This window comes from Dromiciops gliroides, chromosome 6, assembly GCF_019393635.1.
Source record: "Dromiciops gliroides isolate mDroGli1 chromosome 6, mDroGli1.pri, whole genome shotgun sequence".
Lineage (NCBI taxonomy): Eukaryota > Metazoa > Chordata > Mammalia > Microbiotheria > Microbiotheriidae > Dromiciops > Dromiciops gliroides.
Genome location: NC_057866.1, coordinates 85,447,825 through 85,462,188, shown reverse-complemented (window position 1 = coordinate 85,462,188; position 14,364 = coordinate 85,447,825). Strand labels below are relative to the sequence as shown.

General features: G+C 42.9%; 1 protein-coding gene across 2 annotated transcripts; it reads left to right on the top strand.

Moving 5' to 3' along the window:
- The first annotated feature begins 2,056 nt into the window (after nt 1–2,056).
- DRD5 (dopamine receptor D5) lies at nt 2,057–5,861 on the top strand. Of its 2 annotated transcripts, none has more exons than XM_043971354.1 (2): nt 2,057–2,145; nt 2,803–5,861. In XM_043971354.1, exon 2 carries the CDS (start codon nt 3,480–3,482, stop codon nt 4,914–4,916), a length of 1,437 nt encoding a protein of 478 aa, XP_043827289.1. In that variant the 5' UTR covers nt 2,057–2,145; nt 2,803–3,479; the 3' UTR covers nt 4,917–5,861. The 2 variants fall into 2 exon arrangements, with proteins under 2 accessions (XP_043827289.1, XP_043827287.1); XM_043971352.1 differs by lacking the exon at nt 2,057–2,145 and adding an exon at nt 2,428–2,617.
- Nucleotides 5,862–14,364: the final 8,503 nt, after the last annotated feature.

The window sequence follows — 14,364 nt, the reverse complement described above, 5'->3', positions numbered from 1 at the left end:
GATGAATAGGTTCTATAAAATTAAAAGAACTGGGAAATGTTCAGTCTGAAGCAGAAGAAGGGGTTGAGATGAAAGAGAGGGGATGAAACATGATCTTGAGTATGTGAAGGGTTGTTATATGGAAGAAGGATTAGACTCCCCTCCCCCCCACTCCAAATATACAGGGAGGGTGAGTTCAGTATAATAAAAAGTTCCATAATAATAAGAGCTGTCCAATCAAAGGATTAGTCGGCTAGGCTGATAGTAGATAGAATGCTGGGCCTGAAGTCAGAAAGACTCATCTTCCTGAGTTGAAATCTGGCCTCAGACACTTACTAGTTGTTTGACCCTGGGCACGTCACTTAACCCTGTTTGCCTCAGTCTCCTCATCTACAGAATGAACTAGAGAAGAAAATAGTAGACCCCTCCTCCTGTATTTTTGCCAAGAAAATCCCAAGCAGGGTTATGAAGAGTTGAACAAGACCAAGAAATGACTAAAGAACACTAATCAAAGAATGGCTTGCCTTGAGCTAGTGAACTCCCTGTCACTTGAGGGTGTAGAAAGGCTGGATCAGAATTTGTCAGGAATGCCTCAGATGGAAATTCTAGTTTAGATAAAGGTCAGACTAGGTGACCTCTGAGGTCGCTTATGAGTGTATAAAATATTTTTAAACTGGCAAGATCAGTGGCAACCTCATCAAAAAAACCCAAAACACACCCATATATTGCTACTGTAACCCTATAAACAGAACAAAACAAATAAAAACAAAAAACTAGTTATAATTTCCTTGGGACTACTTTTGAATTATAGATGAGTAAAAATTGGGAAGGGGATAATGAGTAATTTAACAAAACAAATTAGTCAGCTCAAGGTAGTTTGTCTTTCATTCTCAGAGAGGACCATGTCATCAGAATGATGTCATGACTCGTACTGAATTGGATTTTTTTTTTTTTAAGCGAGAATAGACTGTGTAAGGTCACTAACCTCACTCTCTCCTCCAAGCCATCTGGGTCCAGTGGCAAGATATATATCAGGACAACTGGAGACAGCCCCAGATATTTAAGGAAATTGGGGTTAAGTGACTTTCCTAGGGTCACACAGCTAATAAGTGTTTAAGAGGAAAAGACAGATGAATGTTTACTCTTCATTCATCCATTTTCTTTTGATAAACACTTATTAAGTATTTACTATGTAGCCTCTGGGGGAGAGACAAAGATAAGGTATTGCCCATGCATAGCTAAGTGGCACTGGATAGATAGCGTGCTGGGTCTGGGACCAGGAAGACTCTCAGAGTTCACATTCAGCCTCAGATATTTATTAGCTGATGTGTGATTCTGGGCAACTCACTTAAAACTGCTATCTGCTTCAGTTTCCTCATCCATTAAATGGGAATGATAATACTCTCTACCTCCCAGGGTTGCTTTGAGTACAAAAAAAGAAAATCTTTGTTAAATGCTTTGTAAAGTGCTGTCTACAATGCTAGTTATTGTTGTTGCTATCTACCAGGGAAGAATTTGTGTTCCGATAAATATAACACAAATTAGAATGTGATCATTATGCAAGCAAAACAAAGTGACGTTGAATGAGATAGACTTTCTTTCTCTCTCTGTCTCTCTCTGTCTCCCTCTCGTTCAGTTCAGCCCATTTTCTTTTAAGATTTGGCTCTCTCCTTTGTACCCGTCGAATTATACTTGTTATACTTATTTTGCCTTCCCTTTTAAGTTCCTTGAGGCCAGGGGCTAGGTCATATTTCAATTTTGCCCCGTCGACCTCACTTCAGTAACCTGGAGTAATATTTAATCTTAATAAATATTGATATTATAATAAAATATCTTAATGTTTGTTTAATAACAGGTTCAAGCCCCCAGGGAAGTGACTTTGCCCCATTTCTGCTCCCTATTCCCCTCCTTTTCCCATGTCAACCTATCTAAGAATTGTAATTTAACAGAAGAAACCAGCCCTAGAATTTATACCAAATTGGACCTTGCATAACTCACTTAAGTTCAAACTTATTTTTAAAAATATGTTTGGTTCTAGGAGTAGAAGAAGGGCTATCTGGGAAACCTTCCCTTATGAGATACGTGAGGGGAGGCGGGGGGAGTGATCCTCTCTCTCAGGATAATAATAATAGTTTACACGTATACGGTTCTCACAGGAAGCTTGAGGTAGGTAGTGCAATTTTTTACAGGTGAGAAAATTGGAGCTTGGGGGGGGGGGAAGAGACTTCCCCAAGATTTCACGGCTAACAAGTTGTAACGCAGGTCTTCCCACCCCTAAAGCCTTTCCGCTACCTCACGGTGCACCTTTCATCACACCTGATTTCTTGCCTTTTTTTTTTTTTAAACTACTGTCACATCAAGCTCGGGAACTTCCACGTGGCTCCAGCAGAGTGGTGGGAGAGCGATCAGTTGGCTGCAGTTAAGAAGCCAAGACAGGGGAGGCAGGGGGCAACAGGGCAGGAAATGTATCCCCGGGTCTGCTCCAGGGCACGACTTGCCATGTGATTCTGTGGTTTGGCAGTTGGACATCTCCGAGACCTTAAAGGTCCTCACCTTTAGCCATAAACTGCTGACTTAAGATTCCCAGCTGGTGTGAGGACAAGCAGTGGGTAGAAGGCAGGAGACCAGATAGAAAGAGGTAATAGCTGGGGGGAGGGAGAGAAGGAGAGCAAAGGAAAGGAGAGCCCCCGGGGCTCATGGGGGAAGAGAGGGAGGAAAGGAGGGAGGGAAAGTGGGAAGGAGGCAGGCAGGAGAGTGTTTTTCCCAGGCAAGGCGGGATAGGGGTGTTTCTTAATTTTCTGCCTTCTTCACTTCCGATCCCAGAGCCAGCCGTAGCGGCAGCTACAAGGAGCTCCCTATCTCCGGAGCGCGGTGGGGCAGAGGGCTCCCGGGAGTCAGCAGCCCCTACGTCCCCACGCTGAGGCAGATGACGGCGCCGACGGCCAAGGGCGTCCCGCGGCTGGACTGGAGGTGCGCGCGGCGGCTCCTGGAGCCCGCGGCTGGGGGAAGGTAGGAACCAAGTGGAAAGCCGCTTTCCAACCCCGGCCGTGCGCGGGGCAGTGACTGGGTACCAGGGGGGGCAGGCAGAGCCCTCTCCCGCCAACCCACGAGGTTGGCAATTTCACCTGACCCTCCGCGAGGGTGCCGGGACCCTGGACGCTGAACCGAGGGCAAGATCCCAGCTCCAAGAGGAGGCGGCGGCGGCGAAAGAGCCGAGCTTCGGAGCCCGGCTCTCGGGGTCCTGAAGCCCTCCTCCCCGCTCTGTCCCGGATTCCTGGCGGCCGTGGAAGCCGCTGCTGCGCAGCCGGAGATTCAGCCCGCGGCTTCAGCGCCGAAGCCCCACAGCCGCCACCCGGCAGGTGCCAGACTCTGGTCTCAGGGAGGGCACCTGCCCGCGGGGCGCACGAGCCCTGGGGGAGGGGGGAGCCAATGGGGCCTCGCCAGGGGCATTCGGGTGAAGTGTCTGCCGCCCAGTGCCCGGCGCCCCGGGAGTCCCTGCCATGCTTTTACCACCCCGAAGGAACCGGACTCTGTACCCACCGCTGCTGCTCTTGCAGCTGCAGCTGCCCCCGGTGGGTGCCTGGAGCCCTGCAGGGGCGGGTGGGAACAGCCGGGAGATCCTGGGGCCGGCGCAGATAGTTACTGCCAGCCTCCTGTCGCTCCTCATTCTTTGGACCTTGTTGGGGAATGTACTGGTGTGTGTGGCCATCATCAGATACAGACATCTGCGCTCCAAGATGACCAACATCTTTATTGTGTCCTTGGCCATCTCCGACCTCTTCGTTGCCCTCCTAGTCATGCCCTGGAAAGCCGTAGCAGAGGTGGCTGGCTACTGGCCCTTTGGGGCCTTCTGCAATATTTGGGTGGCCTTTGACATCATGTGCTCTACTGCCTCCATCCTGAACCTGTGCGTCATCAGCGTGGACCGCTACTGGGCCATCTCCAGCCCCTTCCGCTATGAGCGTAAGATGACCCAGAGGGTGGCTTTGATCATGATTAGTGCAGCCTGGGCCTTGTCCATCCTCATCTCTTTCATCCCTGTGCAGCTCAATTGGCATAAAGACCAGGAGGTTTTTGCCAGAAACCAGTCCCCACCATCCACTTTCACCAATGGGACCCTCTGGGGAGAGGAGACAGAGGAACTGGTGGCTGAGGGAGTTGAGAACTGTGACTCAAGTCTCAACAGGACTTATGCCATTTCCTCCTCCCTGATCAGTTTCTACATACCGGTGGCCATCATGATCGTGACCTACACGAGGATTTATCGCATAGCCCAGGTGCAGATCCGGAGGATTTCCTCCTTGGAGAGGGCTGCGGAGCACGCTCAGAGCTGCCGGAACAGCCGAGTGGACTGCCAACATCATAACAGTCTCAAGACCTCTATCAAGAAGGAGACTAAAGTCTTAAAGACACTCTCTGTGATCATGGGGGTCTTCGTCTGCTGCTGGCTCCCATTCTTCATTCTGAATTGCATGGTTCCTTTCTGTGATAACCCTGGGGACCCCCAAGCTGGCTTCCCCTGTGTGAGTGAGACAACCTTTGACATCTTTGTCTGGTTTGGGTGGGCCAACTCATCTCTCAACCCCATCATCTATGCTTTCAATGCTGACTTTCGGAAGGTATTTGCCAACCTTCTGGGGTGCAGCCACTTCTGTGCTGGAACCCCAGTGGAGACAGTGAACATTAGCAACGAGCTCATCTCTTACAATCAGGACACAGTATTCCACAAAGAGATTGCCACTGCCTATGTCAACATGATCCCTAATGTGATTGACTCTGTAAGTGGAAATGATGAGGGTCCCTTTGACAGGATGTCACAGATTTCCCAAACTTCCCCAAATCATGATCTTGCAACTGATTCAGTGTGTGAGCTGGACTGTGAGGGGGAGATTTCACTGGGCAAAATAACACCCTTCACTCCAAATGGTTTACATTAAACTGCTTAAGGAATTTGCTTCTTGGAATGGCACATTTGCAAAGTCTTAGATATACACACATACACACACACACACACACACACACACACACAAACCCAAACACCCAGACACATAACACACTCATACATTTGTTGGTCAGGTAACACATGCCTTTTCTGCATTTCTGTCTAGCGTTTGAAGTGATTAGCAAAACCATGGTAGTGAAAGGAGGAACTTCAGTCCCACCATCTTGTTTCTTCTTAATCACCAGGGAGGGTAAAATGTTCATGGACATTAAAACATAGTTTTATAAACTGTTTGTCCAGTTACTTGTGTTTGAATTGGTTTTAAAAATAGCAGAGACCCAAAAGTGGGGTGGAGGGGAAATTATCTCTGTATCACTGTCTGTTCTCATGTGTTTGTGCAATCTCTATCATGCTGGGTTTCTTTATTGGTTATGAAATCCTTCTCCATTTGCTCAGAAGGACTAATAAATGTATGTTATATTGATAGTGGGGTTTTCTTTCATCCATCAACCTGATTTTCAATGTGGTGTACTTCCTTAGCTAGGATTATTAGGAACCAGTCTTTGTAGAGAGTTTTAAAAAAAGACATTTTCTTCGTCAAAAATATATTTCTTCTAATGTTAGCAGACAATTCTGCCTTAAAGTTGTACACAGAGATGGATGATTGTTTTCAATTTGCCTCTTCATGCTATTTGCATTTTGAGCTGGGGGTTGGGGTGGGTTACAATCTTTATGCTGTGTTATATGTCTGTACTATAGTTTTGAGTTAGTATTTCAAGCCAATGTTAGAGTTACTGTAGCAAATGCCCATTTACCAGGCATTGGATTTTCAGTTTTCTTCTATAAATTTTCTCCTTGAAAAATAGTCATAATGGTGAAGATAAACTGTTTCCTTGGTGTTCTAGATATATGCTATTCATTTTCAAAATTATGCTAAAATCCTGCATTAAAAATGAAATATGATAAAAATAGTTAATTTTCTTTTTAATCTTGGTGAGTATAAGAGTATTGTGGCTTACTAACTGCTTTTTCTAAAAAGTTTGGGAATGGGCATGCTTATATAGTTTTAATAAAGACCTACTGTCTTAATGGACCTTTTCACTTAGAGACGATGAGAATCCAAGGGCAGAGGGAATGGATGTGTGATTTCATTGGTATAGAGAACTCCTCTTCCTGTATAAACTGCCACCTTCAATCCTTCAGTCCTTAGAGAGTTTCCTAGAGCACTGAGGGGTTAATTAAGTGAGCCACACAGTAAGTATGGGTCAGAGGTGAGATTTGAACCCAAGACTTCCCGGTTCCAAAGCTGGCCTCTCCATCCACTACCTCAAACTCTGTCTCAAGTGCTTGAAAATATAAAGTCCATTCAAAATAAGATAAAGGGACCAAAGATGAAATTTGGATGCTCACATATGGTATTTGAAAAAATCTTTTGGTTGTGGTTGTTTAAAAAAATTGCTCAATCACTTTGTTTTGCAATGCTTCACACAGTGAAGAAAGTACTTTTCATTTCAGAACCATTCTGATTGAGAGCAAGTTATTACCTTGATGGATGATGAATGGCAGTGTTATTAATAGAAGGAAGTGAGATGTGAAGGTGTGCTTCCTCCTAAGTCCCAGCTTTGAATCTGTCTTCTGGAAAACAGATAATCAATTTCTTGCCTTTTAAAAACAATTTTATTTTCAGCCTTTTAAAGTGCTACACCTGGCATCATTAGTGATAAGAACAATCCTGTTTTCTCTTCTATGTGTTTACTTTCATAGAATCTTAGAATGTCAGACTAGGAAGTTACCTTAGGAGAAAGAATGTGGAACATCAGGGCTGGAAATCATAAACTAACATTTCTAGAACTTTTTAATGTTAGTTACATATGCTAGTTCTTTTGATCCCTGAAACAACCCTGTGGGTAGATGCTATAGTTTTCCACATTATACAGATGAAGAAACTGAGGCTGAAAGGGTCTAAGGGACTTTTTCAGGGCCATGCAGCTAATAACCGTGGGAGGCAGGATTTGGAAACAGGTCTCCCTGACTCCAAGAGCAATGCTCTATACCACCTAGCTAGAAAGAACTTTAGAACACAAGACACAGGCTATCAGAACTAGGAGGGACCTTAGAGATTATTTGGCACAATTCTTTTATTTTATAGATGAGGAAATTGAGAACTGATAAATATCCAAAGTCACACAGAGAATTTAATAGGACTAGAATCTGTCTCCCACCTGCCAATTTAGTGGTCTTTTCATTACAATATGCTTTATTGAACCCTGTGACATGCTTGATTTGATTCTTTCACCTGTACTGATCATGAGAAAAGTGGCGTTTGGGGGATTTTTTCCTTCTGGTTGTTGTGGCAAACTCTCATTCTTAGGGAGGCTTATTTCAAAGCTTCAGGATACCTCTTTCTTTAGTGATGCAGAATTGGCCACTTGAGAACTCTGGAAATCTTGCCACTAAATTGCTTAAAAATGAATACTCCTAAAATAGCAACTGCATTTATGTGTGGGTCAATAAGTGCATTTGTTCATTTATTCAACAGATATTGATCAAATGCCTTTAAGTGAATAGTCCTATGTTTGATGCTATAATTGCATATTAGTTCATGTAGTTCCAAGTAACTCAGCACTTTATTCAAAGAATAATTGTGGTCAAATTGTCCTCTCTATTGGGGCTAATACTCAACTAATTCTACTCTTCGTAATTTCTTCATAAAATCATAGATCCGTAAGGCACCTAGAGAGGAATTACTGTTTAGCCATGTACAAATAAGCACCATCACCATCCTGCTCTCATATATTCAAGATACTGTGGGAGTACAAAGAGAATAGGACATGATCTCTGTCCTCAAGGAGCATGTAATCTAGTTCAGGGAATAGGACATATAGATAAAAAGATATGTAACAATATAGGAGCTGTCCTCTTCTTAGCATGGGGAACTTCCTTCACCAATAAGCTTTAGGGAGTTACCTGAAGCAAATACAGGTAAATGACCTGTCCAGGATCACATAGCTAGTAAGTGTCAGTCATTCACAACCCACAAGACCACTCCAAACAGCAATTTTTAGTAGAATATGTTAAGTTCTAGGTGATTTATATAGGAGATTACAGGAGTGAGAGGGAGCTGTGGGTTGGGGTATTTGGGTAAAGTTCTGTGGAAGAGGTGAGACTATAGCTGGACTTTGAAGGAAGAATAACATTTGGAACAGTGGTCGCAAGCTCATATTGCATATATATACATATATATCCACACAAATACACACACATATAGATATAGATATAGATATATATGGTTTTTTGGGTGGAGGGGCAATGAGGGTTAAGTGACTTGCCCAGGGTCACAATCTAGTAAGTGTCAAGTGTCTGAGGCCATATTTGAACTCAGGTCCTCCTAATCCAGGGCCAGTGCTTTATCCACTGTACCACCTAGCTGCTCCCTCATATTACATATTTGTTTTAAATGTGTAAGTTATGTGTTTATACTATTATAAAAATTTTATTCCTCTACCTCAAACCTTGTGAATCCTATTATTTATGCATATGGGCTCAAAAATCTAAGAGTCATCTTTGACTTTTCCCTTTACTTCCTTCCTCTAACCACACAATGAATTAGTTGCCAAATTCTTTGGATTATAAATTCACAGTCTCTCTCATATCCACCCATACCCTCTCTTCTGTTCATCACACCACACCTAGCTCAAGCCGTTATAGCCTTTCACCTATGTTCTTGTAATAGTCTCATAAAGGTATTCCTGTTTCTAGTCTCTCACTGCTCTAACCTATCCACCATGCAACTTTTGAATAATGCATGAGTGTGAGTATGTCACTTTAATGCTCACAAATTGTCAGTGGCTCCCAATGATTATTTAGTGATCTGGCTAGATGGCTCACTGGCTAGAGCATTGCACCTGGAGTCAGGAAGACCTGAGTTCATATCTGACCTCAGACACTTACTAAACTGTGTGACCCTGGGCAATTTACAACCACTGTTTGTCATAATCCAATGGAAAAAGAAATGGCAAACCACTCCTGTAAGCTGTGCCAAGAAAACCCCATGGACACTGTAGTTCCTGGGGTCACCAAGAACAAAAACAAAACCCCATATTATTATTTAGGGTTGGGGTGGGGTAAGGTGGGATGGGCAACAGGTGTTTGGTTTAATCAGTGTGGGGGAACTGGGAAAAAAATACAAGCTCTTTAGTCTGACTTTTAAGGACCAAATGACAGAATTTAGCTCTAAGCTATCTTTCTAGCGCAATTTCCCTTCCTGCACTTTCACATTCCAGCCAAATTGGACAACTGGTACTTCTCTGATAAAGTACTTCATTCTCCTGCCTCTTTATATTATTGTAGGTCCACTCTATTTAGGCCTTGTATCTCCTACCCCATTTTGACCCGATTCCTCTTGGGTGATACCTTCCTGAATTTTGCAGCTGCATGAAATCTCTCTCTCCAGTTTCTTCCTGGAGTGCTTTAGCTTAATCTCTCCTTTGTGCCTACCTCCATTTACCTTATATCATATCAATTGGGTATACAGGTTGCATCCTTCCTGCCTCTAGCCCTCATTAGATTATTAGCTCTCCCGATGGAGGGACTCTTTCTCTTTTGCTTTTGTATCCCTGGTACTTAACACAGTGCCTTACACCTAGTGCTTAAGAAATGTTTTCTGAGTTGAGTTGAACTTGAACAAAGGGAAAAGGTTTGCACAATATAGCTTGGAAATCTGGAAGCATCTCCATGTCTGCAGAGTAGGTTTGAGACCTCTGACAGGTAAGTGGAAAAGATGGAGAGTGCATTCCAGATAAGGATAAACATTTGACAAAGCTATAAAGGTGGAAATGTGTATGTTTATATTAGAGATACAATGATTTAATAAGCATTGATTAAATCTGGACACCTGCATGATGTAGGGACCTTGAGAAACACCAAGGAGGCAAAGAGTATAGAGTGCTTGCTTGTGACTTAGTTGAGAATAAAGAATAAGGGGGCTCAGTGGATAAAGCACCGGCCCTGGATTCAAATTTGGACTCAGACACTTGACACTTACTAGCTGTGTGACCCTGGGCAAGTCATTCAACCTTCATTGCCTTGCAAAAAAAAAAAAAAAAAGAAAGAAAAGGGGCAGCTAGGTGGTGCAGTGGATAGAGCACCGGCCCTGGAGTCATGTGTACTTGAGTTTGAATGCAGCCTCAGACATTTGACACTTACTAGCTGTGTGACCCTGGGCAAGTCACTTAACCCCAATTGCCCCACTAAAAAAAAAAAGAGAGAGAATAAAGAACAAGCCCAGAGACTACATAGACAGACTGCACTCATCCAATGCTGAGTAAACTCAAAGCAGAAAACTTTGTAGCGGGTGGGGTTCTTTCCCAGAAAGCTTGAGGAAAGAGGTATCAAGGTGAGACTTGAAGGAAATAAGTGAAGGCTCTGGACTTATAGAGACAAGGAGAAAGGGCAACACAGGCAGGAGGAAGAGCATTAGGAAAGGTGAATGATAAGATTAAGTCATGTACAGCTGCAGGTTTAGGGGATAGGAAGTACTTTCTTTAGTATGAACGGCCATGAGATGAGGCAGCAGCCTCTACCAGTGCAGGTCAAAACCTTCTCTATGACTTAGAGGCTTTAAGAGTTGTCTAGAGCAAAGAGAGGATAAATGACCCACCCAGGATGACACAGTCAGTATGACAGGGCTTCAAATTCAGTTTTTCCTGGCTTCAATAACATTGTACTGTCTTTCAATGGATAATAATGACAATAATAACTCACATTTATATAGTGCTTTAAGGTTTACAAAACAGTGTATATACACTATCCTATCTAATCCTCACAACACTTTTGCGAGGTAGGTGTTATTATAAATACTTATTTTATAGATGAGGACACTGAGACCCAGAAAAGTTAAGTGACTGGTCCAGGGTCACACAGCTAGAGAGTAAGGTGGAATTTGAATCTAGTTTTTTCTCACCCCAAATCCAGGGCCTTAGCTACTATACCATGCTTGTTCTTTAAGCTACTTTCTTATAACACATGTTTTGTAATTTTAGGCAGGACAGTGAGCCAAAGATCCAGGCTTTGGAGTTAGGGTTAAAATTTGATTTTATAGGTTGATCTTGAATTTGGTGAATGAGTTCTACAGCACCCCAGAATGTTAGAGCTGGAAGGTACCTCAGAGGCCATGAAGCCCAATTCCAACTTGGACAAGAACTAGAATTGGATAAGAACTATGACCCTCCCAAGTGGACATCCAGCGTCTGTCCATCCACCTGAAAACCTTCAGTGATGGGGATGTCCAATACCTTCTTGACAACTATTTCTGGACGATTCTAACTGTTAGGCAATCAGGAACACGGGGAGTTGTGAGCTGGAGAAGAGAAGATTTGGGGGGGGGAGGAACACAGCAGTTGTCTTCAAGTATTGGGAAGAGGGACTGGACTTGTTCTGTGGGAACCTCAGAGGGGAGGATAAAGACCTCTGGGCCATTGCTTGGTGTATAACTATTTTTTTTTTTGGTACAATAACCAGCCCTCAACAAATGTGCTTCTTGACAGGATTGTCTATTCCACATGCTTGCTTGATAGTAATCTCTTGACTGTTATCTTTTAAATTCCAATAACATAAACTTTATTGTGTTCCAAAGAAGTCTGACTTGGCACATTTCACTTTGTTTCAGCCAGTTCTTCCTGTTATCTTGGAGCGCAGTGTTCAGGATGAGAAATGAGTGACTACTTTAATCAAGTTGAAGGCAATCCAGAGAAATGTATCTAGGACACCACAGGGTCTGAAAACCACACCCTATGGGGATGGATTAAGGGAACTGGGGACCTTTTAGTCTGGAGAAGAGAATACTTCTAGGGAAACACAATCATTAGTTTCTAAAATTGGAAAGACTGTTTAGTGAAAGAGGGAATGGATTTAGTTTGTGTTACTTCAGAGATGAGAAGTAGGACCAGTGGGTTAAAGTTACAAAAAGACAGATCATGCCTAGCAAAAGCAACAATATATTTTTTAGCAATTAATGCTGTCCAGTAATGGAATGGTCTGCTTTATGTGGTAGTGATCTCTTCATTAGTGATGATATAATCTTAGAGTTAAAAAGAACTTCAGAGATTACCTAGTAATCCTTTATTTACATAGCAATAGCTAACATTTTAATTTCATTCTGAGGCCTGCAAAATTATTTATATTAACTCATTTGATCCTCCCAACAACCCTGGGAAGGAGGTGCTTTTATTCTCCTCATTTTAAATATAAGGAAACTGAAGATCAGAGAGGTTAAGTGACTTGCCCAGGATAACGCAGCCAGGGAATGCAGAATTTGAACTCAGGTTTTCCTGACTCCACTTCCTACACTGTATGCCCTGCATCATCTTGCTGATTTTCATAGGAATCTGCTCTAAAGCATTTGCCAGGAAGCAGTCCTACAGTTTCTACTTTAGTGATGGGGAATCCACTACTACATGAGGCATGTCACAAAGATTTTTTTTCACAAGCTAGGTTCCTTCCTTCCTTCCTTCCTTCCTTCCTTCCTTCCTTCCTTCCTTCCTTCCTTCCTTCCTTCCTTCCTTCCTTCCTTCCTTCCTTCCTTCCTTCCTTCCCTCCTTCCCTCCCTCCTTCCCTCCCTCCCTTTCTCTCTCTCTAATTTATATCATACTTTGGATAGCAACTCTGGATCTTCCTTCCTTCCTTCCTTCCTTCCTTCCTTCCTTCCTTCCTTCCTTCCTTCCTTCCTTCCTTCCTTCCTTCCTTCCTTCCTTCCTTCCTTCCTTCCTTCCTTCCTTCCTTCCTTCCTTCCTTCCTTCCTTCCTTCCTTTCTTTCTTCAGATTAAATGACTTGCCCAGGGTTACACAGCTAGTAAGTATCTGAGGCTGTATTTGAACTCGGGTCCTCCTGACTCCAGGGCTGGTATTCTATCCATTGTGACACCTATCTGCCCCCCCCCCCCCCCCGCTTCTGCAGTTCCTACTCATTGCTCCTGGTTCTGGCTCCTAGTGCCAAGCAGAAGAAATCTAGTCTTTTTTCCACACAACAACTGTCTATATAACTGAAGACAGCTATCATGTGCCCTCTAAAGCAGCAGCTTTTCTTCAGTTGAAAATCCTTAGTTCCTATAATCAATCCTTGCACAGCTGAGTGACCACCTGTCAGGGATACTATAGAAGGGATTCCTGCATTTGATGGGAGATGGGGCCAGTTGACCTCCAAAGTCCTTTTGGACTCTGAGATTCTGATTCACCTCTGAGCATTGACTATACTCAAATTCCAGTTAGATGTTAGATGAATCAATAAATTACATCATGTTTTCCTGAGCATATGACTGTCTATGGACTCAGTCATATTCAATTTCCCAAAGCACATTTGCCCCAGTTGATAAATGTCACTTATTGGGAACTTACTCCTACTTTCATCCCATCAAGTAGCCACTAATTTTACTTAGAGTTGCCATCTCCCATGTGACATTAGGGAAGATGACTGACCTGGACACTGTCTCTGAAGAGAAATTAATTGGTTCAAAAATAGACCAATCATAGATTTTACCCACCACTTCCTCTAATGCTAAAATTGCTGTTTATCCTTAAATATGTCTCTTGATTGTTCTTAGCTTCCTTCTGGCAGAATGCATGACAACATCCCAGAGGCCATTACAGGGGGCAGTTACTATGAATATTTTTGTATTTATGTGTCATTTTCTTCAATTTTTGGTTTCTTAGAGGGTTTAGGCCTACTGGTGGTATTGCTGGGTCAAAGGATATTCAGAGTTGGGAAACTTTCTGGGTAGAGTAACAAATTGCTTTCTAGAATTATTGGGACAATTCATAGCTTGTGGTAAGTTCCCAATCATTCAATCAACAAAACAAGTATTCATGAAACTGGTGAGGATTAAATGAAAGACTATATATGAAGTTATTCATGTAAACAGAATTTTATAGAAATGTTCGTTATTATTTCTTCAATGGAAAAGTAGACAGTAAATAGCACAATCATCCATTTTACCATTTAGTAAATCAAAGCTATATAAAAAATTGTTTATGGGTCCATAGACAACGTTATTATGGAATAAGCAGAAATGTAGGTAAAGGAGAATCCACCTTTCCACCACTGTCTAGTTGAGCTGTCCGTCAGCACTAGATCAGCCTGTGATAGTTTTAATTGGTCAACAACACTTGTTAATCTGGTGCTGATGGCCAACTCTAGAAATCAAAGAAGCTGAGGGAGTCTGGATACATCTCTCTTTCAACTTTCACTTAAAAATTTTTTTAATCATATCATATCATATCATATCATATTTTTGTGGGGCAATGAGGGTTAAGTGACTTGCCCAGGGTCACACAGCTAGTAAGTGTCAAGTGTCTGAGGCTGGATTTGAACTCCAGTCCTCCTGAATCCAGGGCTAATGCTTTATCCACTGGGCTACCTACTTGCTCCCCCCCTACTTTTTAAAAGAGGC

Bases quoted from the DNA above. Each gene is read 5' to 3' on its own strand.
- DRD5 (XM_043971354.1), top strand. From the start codon at position 3,480: ATGCTTTTACCACCCCGAAGGAACCGGACTCTGTACCCACCGCTGCTG.